Consider the following 20,893-nt stretch of genomic DNA (forward strand, 5'->3'; position numbering starts at 1 on the left):
TACCTTCTTTCAGTTTTATAAGTACTTCAAATCACCGTTTGTATAAACGTTACGTGTTTTGTAAGGAAATTCCTTTTTTTAAAAAGCCCCAGGGAATACTTGTCCACTAACTCCATATTCAAATTCCTTTTCTTCACAAAGTTGTACAACACTTTGGAATTATTCAGACATGCAGAGATAAATTAGCAGTCTAAAGAATGTGGTTTACTTTATAACTTAAAGAATTGGACAGTGATTTGAGAGCGCAGCTTTTAGTACAACTTCTTTTCTAAATAAAATTCTGCTCCATTTGCAACTCTGAACATGTGGACTGAAAGGGGTGGTTCCCTTGGCTGGAGCCTGACCTCTGTGCACACCTTGGTCTTTGTCTCCACTGCGCCCACACTGCACACTGCAGCCATATAAATCAGATTTTTGACGTGTTATAAAGGGCAAGGCACAGCTGCTGCAGACTGCATTGTTCAAAAACTTTTGAAGCGCTGCATATCCAACAAAATTTATTGTTTGTATGAATGTGAGTTTTTATTGAGGTAAGCCTTGTTTCTTTAGAAAAAGAAACTCATATGATGAGCCAGTGATTATTTCAAATTAAATAGGTTTAACTTCTGTCTTTCTCTCTCTCATTGCTTGTCTGTTTAAGAAGGAGTGACTGGCTTTGAGAGAAGGCCTTGATTATTACACCTGTGTTAATAGGAAGTTGTTGATTGAGATTTCTGTTACAAAGTCTTTCTGCTTAAGTCAGGAGTGAGTCTCTTTTATAAAAAGAAATTGAGAGCATGTAATCATAATGTAAGTATAAATCTGTCATCTTTTCAACTGTATTTTGTAATTCCTTTGTTTCTGTTACAGCAGATAACTTCATATATAGCTACTTTGCTTTGCTAGATGCCAGATATTTTTTAAAAGGCATTTGTATATTGGTAAATGTAGTGCAATCTACAGTAAATTTGAAAGTACTTTTATAAAATTTTTAAAGTTTCTATAGAAATGCAGACCTTTTAAATGCAGTTTTTTCTGTAGTGTGTTTTTTGGCCATTTTTAATAAACTGAAAAATAGAAAGTTGTTCTGTTAAAGTCAAATTAGAAATAGGCTTTATGAAAAAGTTGAAAAGTCAATTCAGGTTATTCAGTTTCACTTACTGACTCATATCTTTCATATATAATCTCATATAGTATACTACTAATTTAACAATGTTTATTAAAAGTAAAACATTAGATGTTTCTTCAAAGAGAGATTTAAGAGTACATTATATTATTTAGGCAATGATTTGTATCTGGTGCATTTATACTGCTTGTTGATCTTTTAGTTTTATCTGTTCAGATTTTTTTATTGATATGTGATAAGTATCTAAAAAAATAGATGCTCTAACCAAAGAATTTTGTCCTAGCCTTTAAATGTCTTAATTATTTTCATCGTTTAAAAGAATATTACTGTTACAATATTTGACATTTTATAATGCTCTCAAAAGAAGATAATTTTTCCTGAATTGTTAATTTTAGGTGCTGTTTTTCAACCCTAAACTTTTGACCAAGAATGAAACTATTTAAAAATTAAGATGCCAACAGGTAATTTCTTGTAAGTTTATACTTTTGTCAATGTGTGTCACATAGAAATAGAACCAAAAAACAAATGTATATTAACACAAGACTATATTTTTCTCCATCTAAAATTGTCCTAGAAATATGGAATACCTTGGTTTTGAAAGACCTTCCTTTATAACATGAAACTATTTTATTTTAGACCTATATTTTATCACTTTTTACAAACTGACAAATTCTGGCTTACTCTAAATCTGATAACAACTTTACAAATAAGTAAATGAAATCAGAATAAAAATAGATTCAGAGATAGTGATTCAGGTTAGATGAGTATTCTTTACTGATAAAACAGCAAGTGCTGAGTCAGGACTGGTTGTAATCTTATTAAAAACAAGGACATTAATTTCAGCCACAGGAAGCATTCTGTGATAAAGTTGACACTCCACCCTCAGTGGAGAAACCCTATGTGATGACTTCCATGATTCTAGCATAATGTAATGTCAACTGGGATTTTATTTGTTAGCCAAATTATTCCTGAAGAGTTGTAAGAATTATCTTATTAAAAGTTGTTTGGTTGTAAAGAAGCATGACATTGTGTAAAAAAGAAAAAATCTAAAAGATTAGTTCTGGTTGGTTTACTTTCTTCTTTTCCACTTAAATTCTTTATAGTTCTGTTTTCCTCTTTACATTTTTATACTTTTATAATTGTAATGTGATGGTGAAACAGAATCTTCTCAATTCTAAAGCAAAAGGAAAGTTTTAAAATTTCAAATTCTGATAGTGAAGACATCTGGTTCTACAGCAGTTATATCTTAAGGGTATTGATATCTTAGTGGCAAATAAATGCTAGATAACTTTTTAAAATTAGTATGCTATTTTTTTAAATGCTAAATTGGAATAATGCCATTTTCTTCTTCACAATAGATTCTATGTCACTTTCTGGACAGAACCAATCAGGAACCAACAATGTACGATTTTAAAGCAATGTGATTCCCCCTTCAGGACCAAAAGATAAATCATTCAGCAATTTGCTTTTCTAATCATAAATAGTAGTATACAGTAGTATAATGACTCAATGAATTCTACTATGTTAATTCTAAATTCTTCTGTCTGATGGTTTTGGTGGGATTTTTTTTTTTGATGGTGGAGGAGGAGGTAGAGGCTGGAAGGAAGGAGAGGTACCAAGAGACAAAACGGAAGGCAAAGAGAGAAAGAACATAAAGGAAAGGTCAAAGATAAAGGAGGAAGAAAGGGTGGAGAAAGAGGAGGAGAGAAAGGAAGCAAGAGAGAAATGGAGGTTTATTTTCTTAATATTATGAAAATTTTTGCTATTTATCAGATGATGACTTAGGTTTTCAATAGTTACTAGTTATTACCTAAAATTCCCTTGCAAACCAAAACCTAATAAGATTATATTTTTGTTTTTTTGATGTTAAAATTGTCATATGTAGAAATATTTAAAGATGATTTTGGACATCAGAATTTATTTAATAATCTAATTTTTTTCCCACAACAATTTCAGACTTTAATGTATTTGAGACCTTAAAGGAAAGATAGGAATCTAACTATACACTTGGGACAGAAAAACTCTAAGCAAAGCTCCAGAATCTATGTACTAAATGAGAAAAGCCACTATTTATTTTAAGATCATAATGTCCTCCTTTTAATCTATTATAGAGATTCCCTATTTCTGTAATATAGCTTTTAACTCCATCATAATTAATGACCATATCTTCAAGACAGATTAATTTTTTTCCTCAAAGGGATAGAAGTCCCTGCTTATCAAAGAAGGAATAAGATTAAGTCCTTCATTTTAAGAAACAATTCTTCATTCTAATTTTTAGAATTACTACTTCAGTATAAGATACTTGGTCCTTTTCCTTATTTTATTAGAAAAACTATAATTTGTTTTTCTCTATTTTATTTATGTATATGTTTTAGATCATGAAGAGCCCTGTGGTCCCAGTCATAGGTCATTTTGCCTGAATGGAGGGATTTGTTATGTGATACCTACTATTCCCAGCCCATTTTGTAGGTGAGTGAAATGGACTGGGGGAGAGGGTGATTTTATTTTTTATCATCTACTAACTTCTTTGAGAAGTGATAAATATTGAACAAAGGGTATAAGATGAAAAAGTGTGAGGAACAATCTTCATATTTATGTAGAACAAAATTATGGTTTTAAAATAAAAACAAAGCAAAGTGGCAAATCACAATCTCAAAAGTGTTTATTTTGAAAACTGGTAGTGGTAGCTTCAAGCCTATTCAGATTTTTTAATCCATTTTAGTGAATGCTCTATGATTTTAGCAATTTAGGGAAGACAGTCTATACTTATTACTGTCAAAACAGCTATAGAATTCACTAATGTAAGAAAAGCAACATGAGATATTTTGCTTTGATTTAGAATACATGATAACTGTGTTGGTACCAAAACTTCATTTGATATATTAAAAAGAAAATGAAGAGTTAAGTTTTTCTAATGGTAGCAGCAAATTTTAAAAAGAAGGGTATCTTAGCCATTATTGTTTTAAAATAATATTATTCACTTTAGGAGTATCGTTATAGCCAGTGATCAATAAAAGACTTGAAAATAGTACGTGTGTAGCTGGCTTCGTGTGAGTTTGGTTGAACAGGATTTAAGGGGGTTATAATAAACCTCTTTTAATATGTGAATGAAAAACAGCACTACCAATAATGTCCACAGATTTTAGCAGAGCTAACATCTAACGATACTTTGTAGCATGTGCATCAATTACTCTGTTTTTGTTACTTAACTGAAATGTGAGAGGTATAGAATCTAGATTTAAGATCTTACTAAAGGATAGGAAAGTAAAATTCACAGGAAAAATGAAAGGTACTGGGATTTAGTGTGGAGGAGGAGAGGCAGAGAAATAACCTTATAATTATCTCAGGATGTTTTTAGAAGTTTTCATGGAGGGAATAGTGAGTGACTGTTTTTAAAAATAGGCATTTTTTCCTCTCAGGTAAAAAAGGAAGGGGATAAAGGAACAAATTAGCAATTATTTCTCACCCACCAGGAGCTTCTACATTATTTTACATTTTTAAATCCATTTACTGAGATATAATTTATGTATGACAAACTACATTCATTTTTATTTATTTATTTATTTATTTATTTATTTATTTATTTATGGCTGCATTGGGTCTTTGTTGCTATGCACTGGCTGTCTCTAGTTCTGGCAAGCGGGGGCTACTTTTCGTTGCGGTGCATGGGCTTCTCATTGCAGTGGCTTCTCTTGTTGCAGAGCACTGGCTCTAGGCGCACAGGCTTCAGTAGTTGTGGCTCGTGGGCTCAGTAGTTGTGGCTCACGGGCTCTAGAGCACAGGCTCAGTAGTTGTGGCGGACGGGCTTAGTTGCTCTGCGGCATGTGGGATCTTCCTGGACCAGGGCTCGAACCCATGTCCCCTGCATTGGTAGGCAGATTCTTAACCACTGCGCCACCAGGGAAGTCCCTACGTTCATTTTAAGTGCATAATTGATGAATTTTGACAAATGTTTATACCTGTGAAACCACCACCACCACAAAATACAGAACATTTCCATTATCCCCCCAAATTTCTTTACTGACCATATTCTTTATTTACATTTTCATGTTTCATTCTCAGAAAAACCTTAGAGAAAAGGGGGAGAGGAGACCTAAGGAAATAGAAAAATAAAGGGAAAATGAAAAATTAACTGACTTGCCAAAAGTCATACAACTAGGAAAAAATTAAAGAAATGGTCTTTGAGTACAACTCCCAGGGTTCACTTAATCTTATGATATATTCATTCTGGATTCTTTATAAGGGGATATGACATGTGACATTCATAGAACAGATATATTCATTCTGGATTCTTTATAAGGGGATATGACATGTGACATTCATAGAACAAAACCAAAATGCTTACCAGAAAAAATAAATTTAATAATTAAAAAATAGTAACATTTTGTATCTTGATCTTGGTGTAGCTATATGGGTGAAAAGGCTATCCTTTCTCCGTTGAATTGCCTTTGCATCTTTGTCAAAAATTAATTGACCATATATGTGTGGGTCTACTTCTGGGCTATTCTAAATCACTGATCTGTATTTCTGTCTTTTACCAATAACAAATAGTCCCAATAACTGTAGCTTTATAATAAGTGAAGTCAGGCATTGTGAGTCCTTAACTTTGGTCTTCAGTTCATTGATCTTTAGCCTTCTTTTTAACAGACAGTATTTAATGTTAAAAATTTCCAAATACATTTTAACTCCTTCCTACAGATTTTATAGCCTGCTGTTCAGTACTGAGTTTAAAATTTTTTCCATCATGATTTCTTCTTTAATGTATGGGGTTTTTTTTTTTGGTTATCCTTTAAGATTTATATCTAATTTAATTGCATGGTAGTCAGAGTATGTGTTCTATTTAGCTGTGTACTTAATACTTGTCTGTATACTAAATAAATGTCTGTTATGCTGCAGTGAATAAGTTGAAAGAAAGAGTTCAGAGTACTGAAATTTGGAGAATCATTGTAATGGGAAGAAATCTAGGGTCTTAGTTCAGGCTACTATAGCAAAATATCATAGACTGGGTGGCTTCTAAACAACAGAAATTTATTTCTCACAGTTCTAAAGGCCAGAAGTCTGAGATTAGGGTGCCAGCCTGGTTGGGTTCTGGTGAGTGCCTGCTTTCTGGTTTGCAGATGTACCTGGGTAGAACTTTTGACTGGCAGATTTATTTTCTGGAAGAGCTAGTAAGGAGCCAGCTATCAGACTGCAGAGACAACATATGACAGAATGAGGAGTACCTTCTTCTAGATGTAAGCAAATTACAAACCACAGACCAGATCGTTTTTGTATGACCCTCAAGCTAAGAGTATTTTTCTTGCTTTTTAAAGCGTTGTAAAAAACACATGCAAAAATATGGAAGATTATGCCATACATGGCAGGAAGAGAGAGCTTTCTAGAGCCTCTTTGGACTTTCTTTCAAACCAACCTCCTCTCATTTTTCTTACCTATTTTCTTTATTTGGTGATTTAGCACAGTGATTTTCTTTTTTTAAGCTAATATTTTAAAGTTGAGGAATACGTGACATCAGTTCGTTAGTGTTTGTTGAGATTTGCTCTGGACCCTGGTTCATGTACAGTATTTTAAATGGTCTGTGTCTCCTAGAGAAGAATGTATATTCTTTAATTGACAGATGTAGGGTTTTATATATGTACCTAGGATCAAGCTTCTTATTAATGTGCTGTTCAAATCTTACATATCCTTACTAATTTTCAATCTTCTTGATTTATCAATAACTGAAGAGTTATGTCAAAATTTCTCACTGTTTTTGGATCTTTAATATCACAATTTCTGTTAATTTTTGCTGAAAATATTTTGAGGCAATGTTATTAAGGCTATATTAATTTAGAATGGTTATGTCTTCTGGTGAAGTATCCCTTTTTATCATGATATAGTGACCTTCTTTATCTCTAATGTTTTTTGCCTTAAAATCTATTTATCTGACATTAAGATAGCTGTACTAGCTTTCATTTTTCAGTATTTGACTAATACACTTTTCTCTTCCAATTTTTCAATGTGTGTCTGTAAACACATACAGTTAGTTGAACGTTACCTTTTCTGTCTTTATTGAAATGATTGAGTTTTATTTTTCCACCCTACATTCTGTTTATTTTCATTGATATGTCTTGAAATTAATTTAGTTGTGTCTGTCTTTTTTAATGAAAAGAATAGAAAAAATATTAGAATAAATAGTGCATAATGAGTGTAAGTATTATTTGTGAAACTTGTGCTTCAGGTGTGTGTGTGTGCATGTGTTTGGAGTCATGGCTATTATTTTTTTGATTCAGTGGCTCAGTATTTTTTTTAATTGGAGTATAGTTGACTTACAATGTTGTGTTACTTTCTGCTGTACAGCACAGTGAATCAGTTATACATACACATATATCCACTTATAGTATTGAGTAGAGTTCCCTGTGTTATACAGTAAGTCCTTATTAGTTATCTGTTTTATGTATAGTAGTGTGTATATGTCAATCCCAATCTCCCAATTTATCCCTCCTCCTCTTTCCCTCTTGGTAACCATAAGATTGTTTTCTACATCTGTGACTCTATTTCTGTTTTGTAAATAAGTTCATTTGTACCAACATCTAATTATTTACAAAGTCCTGGATTAAATGGAATTTATCCTTACTTCTGTATCTCTTTGCTTTTTCCTTAGTATTGTTTCTCTCCTGAGGTATTGCAGTAGCCTTCTTTCTTCTATCCTAGTCTCATTCACAATACTGCTGTAGTTGTCTTTGTCTTTTCTGTTCACAAAATATTTCAAAAGATAGAGTGTATCTCCAAATTTCTTAGCCTGGCATTCAAAGCTTTTCATCATATTGGTCTGTTCTGTTGACATCCTCTCCTATAACTTCTTCATACATACCTTGAGTTCTAAACATCCTGAACAATGTGCAGGTTCCCAAACATGCTAAGCCTGATTCCATGCTTTGGCATATGTCAGTTCGCCTGCCTGAAATGCCTTTCCTCCCTTGTCTGTGAAGAGAGCTAATTTATCACTTCTTCTGTGGAGCCTTCTTTGTCTTAACCAAGCAGTTTCATGGGCTCTTTCTTTTGTACCCCATAATACCTTGTGCATTTCATGCATACCTTTATTATGCCACTGATTAATATTTTAACTGTTTATTTACTGCCTTCCTCAAAATTATGAATGCCTTGAGGGCAGAGATTTGCCATCTTACTGCTTTTTGTGCCTAGCAAAATACATAAATGAATAAATAAGTATAATGAAGGAAGGAAAGGAACAAATTATACCTATGTATTGCTGCAAGTAATTACAGAAAACTCAAATTTTAAATTGTTTAGTAAAATGTACTGTGTTATATTAGCCTTACAAGATCAGTATATAATTTTTATGCAGTGATTATGGGTGGGTTTTTTTACACCTTTTTTGTGGTTTTCAGTATATTTCATATAAAAAAGAAAATGAGGCAGTATAAATGGCAGTATAAATATATTTTACATACTATTTATTAACTGAAGTTGTGAATTTTACTTTATGAAAGTATGATTCTTATTCACCATAACACTTAATTTAAAGGTTTAGGTGAATTCTAGTATTGTTTGAATTATTTTTTATTGTAGTAAAAGATAGATAACATAAAACTTACCATTATGACCATTTTTAAGTGTATAGTTCAGTGACATTAAGTACATTCACATTGTTATGCAGCCATCACCACTATCCATCTCCAGAACTTTTTCATCATCCTACATGGAAATTTGTGCCCATTAAACAATAACCTCCCATTTGCCCTCTTTCCAGCGCTGGTAAGCATTGTTCGAATTTGTAGCTCTATGAATTTGACTATCCTAGGTTCCTTAATAAGTGGAATCATAACAGTACTTAGCTTGTATGTCTGTCTTATTTTACTTAGCATAATGACTTCAGGGTTCTTCCATTATAGCATAGTGTAGAATTTCCTTCCTTTTTAAAGATTAATGATATTCCATTGTATGTATGTAACATATTTTGTTTATCCACTCATCCATTGGGGGACATCTGGGTTGTTTTTAACCTCTTGGCTATTCTGAATAATGCTGCTATGAACACGGGTATACAAATATCTCCTCAAGACCCTGCCTTCAGTTCTTTTGAGTATATAACCAGGAGTGGGATTGTACGGTAATTCTATGTTTAATTTTTCAGGCACTGCCTTGCTGTTTTCTACAGTGGCTGCACCGTGTTACATTCCTACTAGCAATGCACAAAAGTTCCAATTTCTCCACATCTTTGTGAACACTTGTTATTTTCTGTTTTTTTGATAATAGCCTAATGGATGTGAAGCGGTATCTCATTGTGGTTTATTTTATTTTTCTAATTTTTGGCTGCGTTGGGTCTTCGTTGCTGCGCCCGAGCTGTCTCTAGTTGTGGCGAGCGGGGGCTACTCTTTGTTGCAGTGTGCAGACTTCTCATTGTGGTGGCTTCTCTTGTTGCAGAGCACGGGCTCTAGGCACGTGGGCCTCAGTAGTTGCAGCAGACGGGCTCAGTAGTTGTGGCTCACGGGTTCTAGAGCACAGCCTAAGTAGCTGTGGCACATGGGCTTAGTTGATCCACGGCATGTGGGATCTTCCCAGACCAGGGCTCAAACCCATGTCCCCTGCATTGGCAGGTGGATTCTTAACCACTGCGCCACCAGGGAAGCCCTCATTGCGGGTTTTTTTTGTTTTTTACGTCTTTATTGGAGTATAACTGCTTTACAATGGTGTGTTAGTTTCTGCTTTATAACAAAGTGATTCAGTTATACATATACATATGTTCCCATATCTTCCCTCTTGCGTCTCCCTTCCTCCCACCCTCCCTATCGCACCCCTCTAGGTGGTCACAGAGCACCGAGCTGATCTCCCTGTGCTATGCGGCTGCTTCCCACTAGCTATCTATTTTACGTTTGGTAGTGTATATATGTCCATGCCACTCTCTCGCTTTGTCACAGCTTACCCTTCCCCTTCCCCATATCCTCAAGTTCATTCTCTAGTAGGTCTGTGTCTTTATTCCTGTCTTAACCCTAGGTTCTTCATGACATTTTTTTCTTAAATTCCATATATATGTGTTACCATACGGTATTTCTCTTTCTCTTTCTGACTTACTTCACTCTGTATGACAGACTTTAGGTCCATCCACCTCATTACAAATAGCTCAATTTCATTACTTTTTATGGCTGAGTAATATTCCATTGTATATATGTGCCACATCTTCTTTATCCATTCATCCATTGATGGACACTTAGGTTGTTTCCATCTCCGGGCTATTGTAAATAGAGCTGCAGTGAACATTTTGGTACATGACTCTTTTTGAATTATGGTTTTCTCAGGGTATATGCCCAGTAGTGGGATTGCTGGGTCATATGGTAGTTCTGTTTGTAGTTTTTTAAGGAACCTCCATACTGTTCTCCATAGTGGCTGTACCAATTCACATTCCCACCAGCAGTGCAAGAGTGTTCCCTTTTCTCCACACCCTCTCTAGCATTTATTGTTTCTAGATTTTTTGATGATGGCCATTCTCACTGGTGTGAGATGATATCTCATTGTAATTTTGATCTGCATTTCTCTAATGATTAGTGATGTTGAGCATTCTTTCATGTGTTTGTTGGCAGTCTGTATATCTTCTTTGGAGAAATGTCTATTTAGGTCTTCTGCCCATTTTTGGATTGGGTTGTTTGTTTTTTTGTTATTAAGCTGCATGAGCTGCTTATAAATTTTGGGGATTAATCCTTTGTCAGTTGCTTCATTTGCAAATATTTTCTCCCATTCTGAGGGCTGTCTTTTGGTCTTGTTTATGGTTTCCTTTGCTGCGCAAAAGCTTTGAAGTTTCATTAGGTCCCATTTGTTTATTTTTGTCTTTATTTCCATTTCTCTAGGAGGTGGGTCAAAAAGGATCTTGCTGTGATTTCTGTCATAGAGTGTTCTGCCTAGGTTTTCCTCTAAGAGTTTGATAGTTTCTGGCCTTACATTTAGGTCTTTAATCCATTTTGCGCTTATTTTTGTGTATGGTGTTAGGGAGTGATCTAATTTCATACTTTTACATGTACCTGTCCAGTTTTCCCAGCACCACTTATGGAAGAGGCTGTCCTTTCTCCACTGTACATTCCTGCCTCCTTTATCAAAGATAAGGTGACCATATGTGCGTGGGTTTGTCTCTGGGCTTTTTATCCTGTTCCATTGATCTATCTTTCTGTTTTTGTGCCAGTACCATACTGTCTTGATTACTGTAGCCTTGTAGTATAGTCTGAAGTCAGGGAGCCTGAATCCTCCTGCTCCGTTTTCGTTCTCAAGGTTCCTTTGGCTATTCGGGGTCTTTTGTGTTTCCATATAAATTGTGAAATTTTTTGTTCTAATTCTGTGAAAAATGCCAGTGGTAGTTTGATAGGGATTGCATTGAATCTATAGATTGCTTTGGGTACTAGAGTCATTTTCACAATGTTGATTCTTCCAATCCAAGAACATGGTATATCTCTCCTTCTATTTGTATCATCTTTAATTTCTTTCATCAGTGTCTTATAATTTTCTGCATACAGATCTTTTGTCTCCTTAGGTAGGTTTATTCCAGATATTTTATTCTTTTCGTTGCAGTGGTAAATGGGAGTATTTTCTTGATTTCACTTTCAGATTTTTCATCATTAGTGTATAGGAAAGCCAGAGATTTCTGTGCATTAATTTTGTATCCTGCTACTTTACCAAATTCATTGATTAGCTCTAGTAGTTTTCTGGTAGCATCTTTAGGATTCTCTATGTATAGTATCCTGTCATCTGCAAACAGGGACAGTATTACTTCTTTTTTTCCAGTTTGTATTTTATTTCTTTTACTTCTCTGATTGCCGTGGCTAAAACTTCCAAAACTATGTTGAGTAAGAGTGGTGAGAGTGGGCAACCTTGTCTTCTTCCTGATCTTAGTGGAAATGCTTTCAGTTTTTCACCATTGAGGATGATGTTGGCTGTGGGTTTTTCATATATGGCCTTTATTATGTTCAGGAAAGTTCCCTCTATGCCTACACTCTAGAGGGTTTTTTATCATAAATGGGTGTTGAATTTTGTCGAAAGCTTTCTCTGCATCTATTGAGATGATCATATGGGTTTTCTCCTTCAATTTGTTAATATGGTGTATCACGTTGATTGATTTGCATATATTGAAGAATCCTTGCATTCCTGGAATAAACCCCACTTGATCATGGTGTATGATCCGTTTAATGTGCTGTTGGATTCTGTTTGCTAGTATTTTGTTGAGGATTTTTGCATCTATGTTCATCAGTGATATTGGCCTGTAGTTTTCTTTCTTTGTGACATCCTTGTCTGGTTTTGGTATCAGGGTGATGGTGGCCTTGTAGAATGAGTTTGGGAGTGTTCCTCCCTCTGCTATATTTTGGAAGACTTTGAGAAGGATAGGTGTTAGCTCTTCTCTAAATGTTTGATGGAATTCACCTGTGAAGCCATCTGGTCCTGGGCTTTTGTTTGTTGGAAGATTTTTAATCACAGTTTGAATTTCAGTGCTTGTGATTGGTCTGTTCATATTTTCTGTTTCTTCCTGATTCAGTCTTGGCAGGTTGTGCATTTCTAAGAATTTGTCCATTTCTTCCAGGTTGTCCAATTTATTGGCATATAATTGCTTGTAGTAATCTCTCATGATCTTTTTTATTTCTGCAGTGTCAGTTGTTACTTCTCCTTTTTCATTTCTAATGCTATTGATTTGAGTCTTCTCCCTTTTTTTCTTGATGAGTCTGGCTAATGGTTTATCAATTTTGTTTATCTTCTCAAAGAACCAGCTTGTAGTTTTATTGATCTTTGCTATTGTTTCATTCATTTCTTTTTCATTTTTTTCTGATCTGATTTTTATGATTTCTTTCCTTCTGCTAGATATGGGATTTTTTTGTTCTTCTTTCTCTAATTGCTTTAGGTGCAAGGTTAGGTTGTTTATTCGAGATGTTTCCTGTTTCTTAAGGTGGGCTTGTATAGCTATAAACTTCCCTCTTAGAACTGCTTTTGCTGCATCCCATAGGTTTTGGGTCGTTGTGTCTCCATTGTCATTTGTTTCTAGGTATTTTTTGATTTCCTCTTTGATTTCTTCTGTGATCACTTCGTTATTAAGTAGTGTATTGTTTAGCCTCCATGTGTTTGTATTTTTTACAGATCTTTTCCTGTAATTGATATCTAGTCTCATGGCGTTGTGGTCGGAAAAGATACTTGATAAAATTTCAGTTTTCTTAAATTTACCAAGGCTTGATATGTGACCCAAGATATGATCTATCCTGGAGAATGTTCCATGAGCACTTGAGAAAAATGTGTATTCTGTTGTTTTTGGATGGAGTGTCCTATAAATATCACTTAAGTCCATCTTGTTTAATGTATCATTTAAAGCTTGTGTTTGCTTATTTATTTTCATTTTGGATGATCTGTCCATTGATGAAAGTGGGGTGTTAAAGTCCCCTACTATGAATGTGTTACTGTCGATTTCCCCTTTTATGGCTGTTAGTGTTTGCCTTATGTATTGAGGGGCTCCTATGTTGGGTGCATAAATATTTACAATTGTTATATCTTCTTCTTTGATGGATCCATTGATCATTATGTAGTGTCCTTCTTTGTCTCTTATAATAGTCTTTATTTTAAAGTCTATTTTGTCTGATATGAGAATTGCCACTCCAGCTTTCTTTTGGTTTCCATTTGCATGGAATATCTTTTTCCATCCCCTTACTTTCAGTCTGTATGTGTCTCTAGGTCTGAAGTGGGTCTCTTGTAGACATCATCTATATGGGTCTTGTTTTTGTATCCATTCAGCCGATCTGTGTCTTTTGGTGGGAGCATTTAGTCCATTTACATTTAAGGTAATTATCGATATGTATGTTCCTATTCCCATTTTCTTGTTTTGGGTTCATTATTGTAGGTCTTTTCCTTCTGTTGTGTTTCTTGCCTAGAGAAGTTCCTTTAGCATTTGTTGTAAAGCTGGTTTGGTGGTGCTGAACTCTTTCAGCTTTTGCTTGTCTGTAAAGGTTTTAATTTCTCCATCAAATCTGAATGAGATCCTTGCTGGGTAGAGTAATCTTGGTTGCAGGTTTTTCTCCTTCATCACTTTAAATATGTCCTGCCAGTCCCTCTGGCTTGCAGAGATTCTGCTGAAAGATCAGCTGTTAACCTTATGGGGATTCCCTTGTGTGTTATTTGTTGTTTTTCCCTTGCTGCTTTTAATATGTTTTCTTTGTATTTAATTTTTGACAGTTTGAGTAATATGTGTCTTGACGTATTTCTCCTTGGATTTATCCTGTATGGGACTCTCTGTGCTTCCTGGACTTGATTAACTATTTCCTTTCCCGTATTAGGGAAGTTTTCAACTATAATCTCTTCAAATGTTTTCTCAGTCCCTTTCTTTTTCTCTTCTTCTTCTGGAACCCCTATAATTCGAATGTTGGTGCATTTAATGTTGTCCCAGAGGTCTCTGAGACTGTCCTCAGTTCTTTTCATTCTTTTTTCTTTATTCTGCTCTGCAGTAGTTATTTCCACTATTTTATCTTCCAGGTCACTGAAGTGACCTGGATCAATAGCAATTCTGCTATTGATCCCATCTAGAGTATTTTTAATTTCATTTATTGTGTTGTTCATCATTGTTTGTTTCATCTTTAGTTCTTCTAGGTCCTTGTTAAGTGTTTCTTGCATTTTCTCTATTCTATTTCCAAGGTTTTGGATCATCTTTACTATCTTTACTATCATTACTCTGAATTCTTTTTCAGGTAGACTGCCTATTTCCTATTCATTTGTTAAGTCTGGTGGGTTTTTAATCTTGCTCCTTCATCTGCTGTGTGTTTTTCTGTCTTCTCATTTTTCTTATCTTACTGTGTTTGGGGCCTCCTTTTTGCAGGCTGCAGGTTCGTAGTTCCCGTTGTTTTTGGTGTCTGTCCCCAGTGGCTAAAGTTGGTTCAGTGGGTTGTGTAGGCTTCCTGGTGGAGGGGACTAGTGCCTGTGTTCTGGTGGATGAGGCTGGATCTTGTCTTTCTGGTGGGCAGGTCCACGTCTGGTGATGTGTTTTGGGGTGTCTATGGACTTATTATGATTTTAGGCAGCCTCTCTGCTAATGGTTGGGGTTGTGTTCCTGTCTTGCTAGTTGTTTGGCATAGGGTGTCCAGCACTGTAGCTTGCTGGTTGCTGAGTGAAGTTGGGTGCTGGTGTTGAGATGGAAATCTCTGGGAGATTTTTGCCGTTTGATATTATGTGGAGCTGGGAGGTCTCTTGTGGACCAGTGTCCTGAAGTTGGCTCTCCCACCTCAGAGGCACAGCACTGACTCCTGGCTGCAGCACCAAGAGCCTTTCATCCACACGGCTCAGAATAAAAGGGAGAAAAAGAAGAAAGAAAGAGAGAGAGAGAGAGAGGGAGGGAGGGAGGGAGGGAGAGAAAGAGAGAGAGAGAAAGAAAGGAAGGAAGGAAGGAAGAAAGAAAGAAAAGGAAAGAAAGAAGGAAGGAAGGAAGAAGGGAGGGAGGGAGGAACAAAAGAAGATAAAATAAAAGAAAGTAAGATAAAATAAAATAGTTATTAAAATAAAAAATAATTATTAAGAAAAAAAATTTTTTAAAGAAAAAACAAAACAAAAAAAATGGACGGATATATCCCTAGGACAAATGGTGGAAGCAAAGCTGTAGAGACAAAATCTCACACAGAAGCATACACATACACACTCACAAAAAGAGGAAAGGGGGAAAAAATAATAAATCTTGCTCTCACAGTCCACCTCCTCAATTTGGGATGATTCGTTGTCTATTCATGTATTCCACAGATGCAGGGTACATCAAGTTGATTGTGGAGTTTTAATCCACTGTTTCTGAGGCTGCTGGGAGAGATTTCCCTTTCTGTTCTTTGTTCTCACAGCTCCCGGGGCTCAGCTTTGGATTTGGCCCCGCCTCTGCGTGTCATGTAGGTCGCCCGGAGGGTGTCTGTTCTTCGCTCAGACAGGACGGGGTTAAAGGAGCAGCTGTTTCGGGAACCCTGGCTCACTCAGGCTGGGGGGAGGGAGGGGTACGGAGTGCGGGGCGAGCATGCGGCGGCAGAGGCCATCATGACGTTGCACCAGCCTGAGGCGCGCCGTGCGTTCTCCGGGGAAGTTGTCCCTGGATCCTGGGACCTTGGCAGTGGCGGGCTGCACAGGCTCCCCGGAAGGGGGGTGTGGATAGTGACCTGTTCTCACACACAGGCTTCTTGGTGGCGGCAGCAGCAGCCTTAGCGTCTCATGCCCGTCTCTGGGGTCTGCGCTCTTAGACGCGGCTCACACCCGTCTCTGGAGCCGCTTTAAGCAGCACTCTTAATCCTCTCTCCTCGCGCACCAGGAAACAAAGAGGGAAGAAAAAGTCTCTTGCCTCTTCGGCAGGTCCAGACTTTTCCCCGGACTCCCTCCCGGCTAGCCGTGGTGCACTAACCCCCTGCAGGCTGTGTTCATGCCGCCAACCCCAGTCCTCTCCCTGCGTTTGACCGAAGCCTGAGCCTCACCTCCCAGCCCCTGCCCGCCCTGGCGGGTGAGCAGACAAGCCTCTCGGGCTGGTGAGTGCTGGTCGGCACCGATACTCTGTGCGGGAATCTCTCCGTTTTGTCCCCCGCACCCCTGTTGCTGTGCTCTCCTCCGCGGCGCCGAAGCTTTCCCCCTCCACCACCCGCAGTCTCCGCCCGCGAAGGGGCTTCCTACTGTGAGGAAACCTTTCCTCCTTCACAGCTCCCTCCCACTGGTGCAGGTCCCGTCCCTATCCTTTTGTCTCTGTTTATTCTTTTTTCTTTTGCCCTACCCAGGTACGTGGGGACTTTCTTGCCTTTTGGGAGGTCTGAGGTATTCTGTCAGCGTTCAGTAGGTGTTCTGTAGGAGTTGTTACACGTGTAGATGTATTTCTGGTGTATCTGTGGGGAGGAAGGTGATCTCCGCGTCTTACTCTTCCGCCATCTTCCTCTCGTCTCTCATTGTGGTTTTGATTTGCATTTCCCTAATGATTAGACATGTTGAAATCTTTTCATGTGCTTCTTGGCCATTTGTATATCTTCTTTGGAGAAATGTCTATTTAATTCCTTTGCCTATTTTTGAATTGGGTTGTTTTTTATTTGTTGTTCTTGAGTTTTAGTTCTCTGTACATTCTGGGTATTAACACATTACCAGATGTGTGATTTACAAATATTTTCTCCCATCTTATGAATTGCCCTTTACACAGTTGATAGTGTCATTTGACGCATGAAACATTTTAATTTTGATCAAGTCCAATTTGTTGGGTTTTTTTCTTTTGTTGCCTGTGTTATTGGTATCACTTCCAATAAATCCTTGCCAAGTCTATGTCATGAAGCTTTTGCCTTATGTTTTCTTCTAAGAGTTTATGTAGTTTTAGGTCTTATGTTTAGGGCTTTTTGTATTTTTAGTTAATTTTTATATATGGTGTAAGGTAAGGTCTTTTGCATATGACTATCCAGTTTTCCTAGCACCATTTGTTGAAAAGACTGCTCTTACCCCATTGACTGGTCCTGGCACGCTTGTTGAATGACCATATATGTGAGGGTTTATTTGGGGGCTCTCTATTCTATTCCATTGGTCTATATGTTTGTCCTTATGCCAGTATCATACTGTTTTGATTACTTAGCTTTGTAGTAAGTTTTGAACTTGGGAAGTGTTAGTCGTCTAACTTTGTTCTTCACAATTGTTTTGTCTATGCAGGGTCCCTTGAAATTCCATATGAATTTTAGAATCAGTTTTCTTGTTTCTGTGGAAAACATCTATTTGGTTTTTAATCAGATTGTCTTGAGTACTTACATAGGTAGTTATTTTTTAATGTGTCAGACATTTTGTGTGAAAACTGTAGAGATATTTTAAGGTTTTTGATGGTGTTATCTTCTTTTAGAGAGGATTTACATAAGATTCTGACAAGTGGTTAGAGGCACTAGTAATCATAGATTACCTAATCCAATTAATGATTGAGATTGTTCAAAGCAGGGCTTCAGCTGCTGTGTAGAAACTAGTCTGTCTGGTTTACCATTTTGTCTAATTTAAATTTTGGAAGCAGCTTGTCAACTTCCAAAAAATCCTGCAAGGATTTTAACTGGGATTGAATCTTTAGGTCAAATATGAGAATTGGCCTCAAATAAAGTTGAGGACTTCCAATTCATGAACATGTTATATACCTTGATTTTATGTCTTCTTTTTTTTTTTAATAACATCTTTATTGGAGTATAATTCTTTACAATGTTGTGATTTTATGTCTTCTTAAATTTCTTTCAGCAATATCTATTTTTTAGTCTTGGTGTTATGATCTTGCATATATTTCATTAGTTTTTAAAAATAGATATTTTAATGGTTTTGGATGGCGTTTTCAATGGCATTAAAAAATCATTTTCCAAATGCTAACTGCTTGTGTATGGAAATAAAATTATTTTTATACTGATTTTATGTGTAATGATCTTGCTGAATTCACATATGAATTATGATAATTGTGTGTCTAAATAGTCCTAAAGAATCTGCAATCTTGTCATCTTTGAAAATGGCAGTTATACTTCTATCAAATCTTTATACCTTTTTTTACTTTGTTGCCTGCTGTATTGTAGTGGCTAGAATCTGTAGTATATTTGTGGAATAGAAGTGGTGAGAGCGCTCATCCTTGTCTTGTTTCTGACCTCAAGGAAAGAAAGCTCAATATTTCATTTTTAAGTATATCAACTGTAGGTTTTTTGTTGATATCTTTTAACAGGTTAAGGAAGTTCCCTTCTATTCTTTGCTGAGAGTTTTATCATAAATGTGTTTTATATTTTATTAAATGCTTTTTCTGTGCCTATCAAAATGGTCATATGATTTTCTTCTTTTATTTGACTAATGTAGTAGATTATATTAATTTTTTACAGCTTGATATGGTATATTTAAGGTATATTTTATACCTGTATTAAAGCATATTTAAAGAATACATATTTAAAATGTACAGTGTGAGTTTTGACATAAGTATGGAGCTATGAAACCACATGCGTAATCAAGATAATGAAAATATCCATAATCTCAAAGTTTCCTAATTCCTCTTTGTAATTCATCTCTTCCTACCATCCCTGTGTTCTCAAGTAAATGCTGATTTGCTTCTTGTCACTATTGATTGATTTTGCAGTGGCTAGAATTTTATATAGTAAATGGAATTATACACTGTGAACTCTTTATAGGGTAATGCTAGCCTCATAGAATGAGTTGGAAAGTTGTTCCCATCTCTTCAGTTTTCTGGAAGAGTTTATGTAGGGTTTGTAATATTTCTTTCTTAAATATTTGGTTGAATTTAAAAATGAAGCCATCTGGGCCTAGAGTGTTACTTGTGGGAAGATTTTTAAATATAAATTCAATGCCTTTAATAGATGTAAAGTTAAAGTTATCTGTTTCTTCTTGAGTAATCTTTGGTAGTTTGTGCCTTTCAAGGAATAATTCCATTTCATTTAAGTAGTTAAATTTATTGGCATAAAGTCATTCTTGATATTCCCTAATTTAGTATGAAAAATTCAAATTGGTAAAAAGCATTTCTATAAAGAATACAGGATTAGAAGATGCAGGGAGCAGCTACTACCTCTAAGCTGAGGGAGAGTACTCAAGAAAGGAAAAAACTTGGGGATGCTCCATCAATGCTGAGATTCAGATCTTGATGGAGAGAGTTTGGCTATGGCCTATTAGATGGTGGAGAAATTCTCAGGCCAAGGCTATTAAAGCAGAAATCACCTGTTGGGTTGCTGGTGAGTCTCACTGGGAGGCTGCTTGCTAGTGTGTGAGCAAGACCTGCTGGGGTGCTGTTGAAACTTTCTGGAGGGTGTGTATAACTGGGTATACCACCAGAAGACTCCAACTGGCCATCACACCATAGGAGCAAGAAAAAAAATCCCTTCTTACGGTGTCCTTCCAGTGCTCTCTACTGACAAGGCCTAACATTATGCCATCTGGCAAAGGAGAAATAGTATACTTTCAAGCCCAAGTTTCACAAAGCTTGTACAAAGTCTAGATTTAGAGGTGAGAGGCAGTAAATTGATAACTGGCATATCCCTCCTTTGGTTACCCAGCTTCTATATGTACATCTTACACTCACTTGAACTTCCACACACCAAGAAATTCTCATACTTTCCCCAAATTAAGAGGCATTCAGTCCCAACAGTAATTGCTTTTATAGCTGGCAATATTAATTACTCCTCAGATTTAGTCATAGTGCAACTGAATATACTATAGTATAAAGACTAATCACTAAGTTTAACCTCCAGTAATGGTAAGATGGAGAATGAAAAGAAAATGGTTAATATCTCCAAATAAATACATACATATAACAAGCAGAAAAGATACATATTACAGTCTTTTTTGTAAGTAATTTGTTATGAGACCGTAGGTGATATCTGTGGCTTCCTTCTCCACTACCCATTCCATACTCCACTTGTCTTCAGCCATCGCATCAGTAGATTTCTTACCAAGTGGAGTAACCCAAACCTTCTTTCCTGAGGGATATGAGTCCTCAATATTCCAGCCTTTTTTTTTGATTGCTGTAATTTGCCATTAACCTGCACTATTGAGAATTGACATAGAGTATTAAGAGGCGGCCCAGAGAATTCCCTGGGTTCCAGGTATAGTCTTCCTTTTCCCCATTATATGCCAATAGCCCAATTTCCTCTTGATAGTTGGGATCAACTGCTGAAGCCAATAGAGTAACCCCCTCTTCTTCCATTTGGTTCAGTTGCATGTGGAGCCCAAAATGACCATGTGGAAGTCTTACCTTTCAATTCAGTAGACCATTTGTGTATTCCTTGATGGAACTGTTATCCTCTTTGGGTCTAGCATCTCTGAACTTCATAGGCATGAAGTTCA

General features: G+C 36.3%; 1 protein-coding gene across 6 annotated transcripts in view; it reads left to right on the forward strand.

The window, feature by feature from the left end:
* Nucleotides 1–20,893, forward strand: part of NRG4 (neuregulin 4) — a 134,412-nt gene that overhangs the window by 47,191 nt on the left and 66,328 nt on the right. For all 6 annotated transcript variants that reach the window (XR_003796073.1, XR_003796075.1, XR_003796074.1 and 3 more), the window contains 2 exons: nt 1,501–1,566; nt 3,481–3,574. Coding sequence is in view for 1 of the 6 variants with exons in the window: in XM_029239424.1 (XP_029095257.1) it covers nt 1,557–1,566; nt 3,481–3,574 (104 nt within the window). In the remaining 5 variants the exon portion in view is untranslated. The remainder of the gene's footprint in view (nt 1–1,500; nt 1,567–3,480; nt 3,575–20,893) is intronic.

This window comes from Monodon monoceros, unplaced genomic scaffold, assembly GCF_005190385.1.
Source record: "Monodon monoceros isolate NGI ecotype Baffin Bay Population unplaced genomic scaffold, NGI_Narwhal_1 Super_Scaffold_21, whole genome shotgun sequence".
Lineage (NCBI taxonomy): Eukaryota > Metazoa > Chordata > Mammalia > Artiodactyla > Monodontidae > Monodon > Monodon monoceros.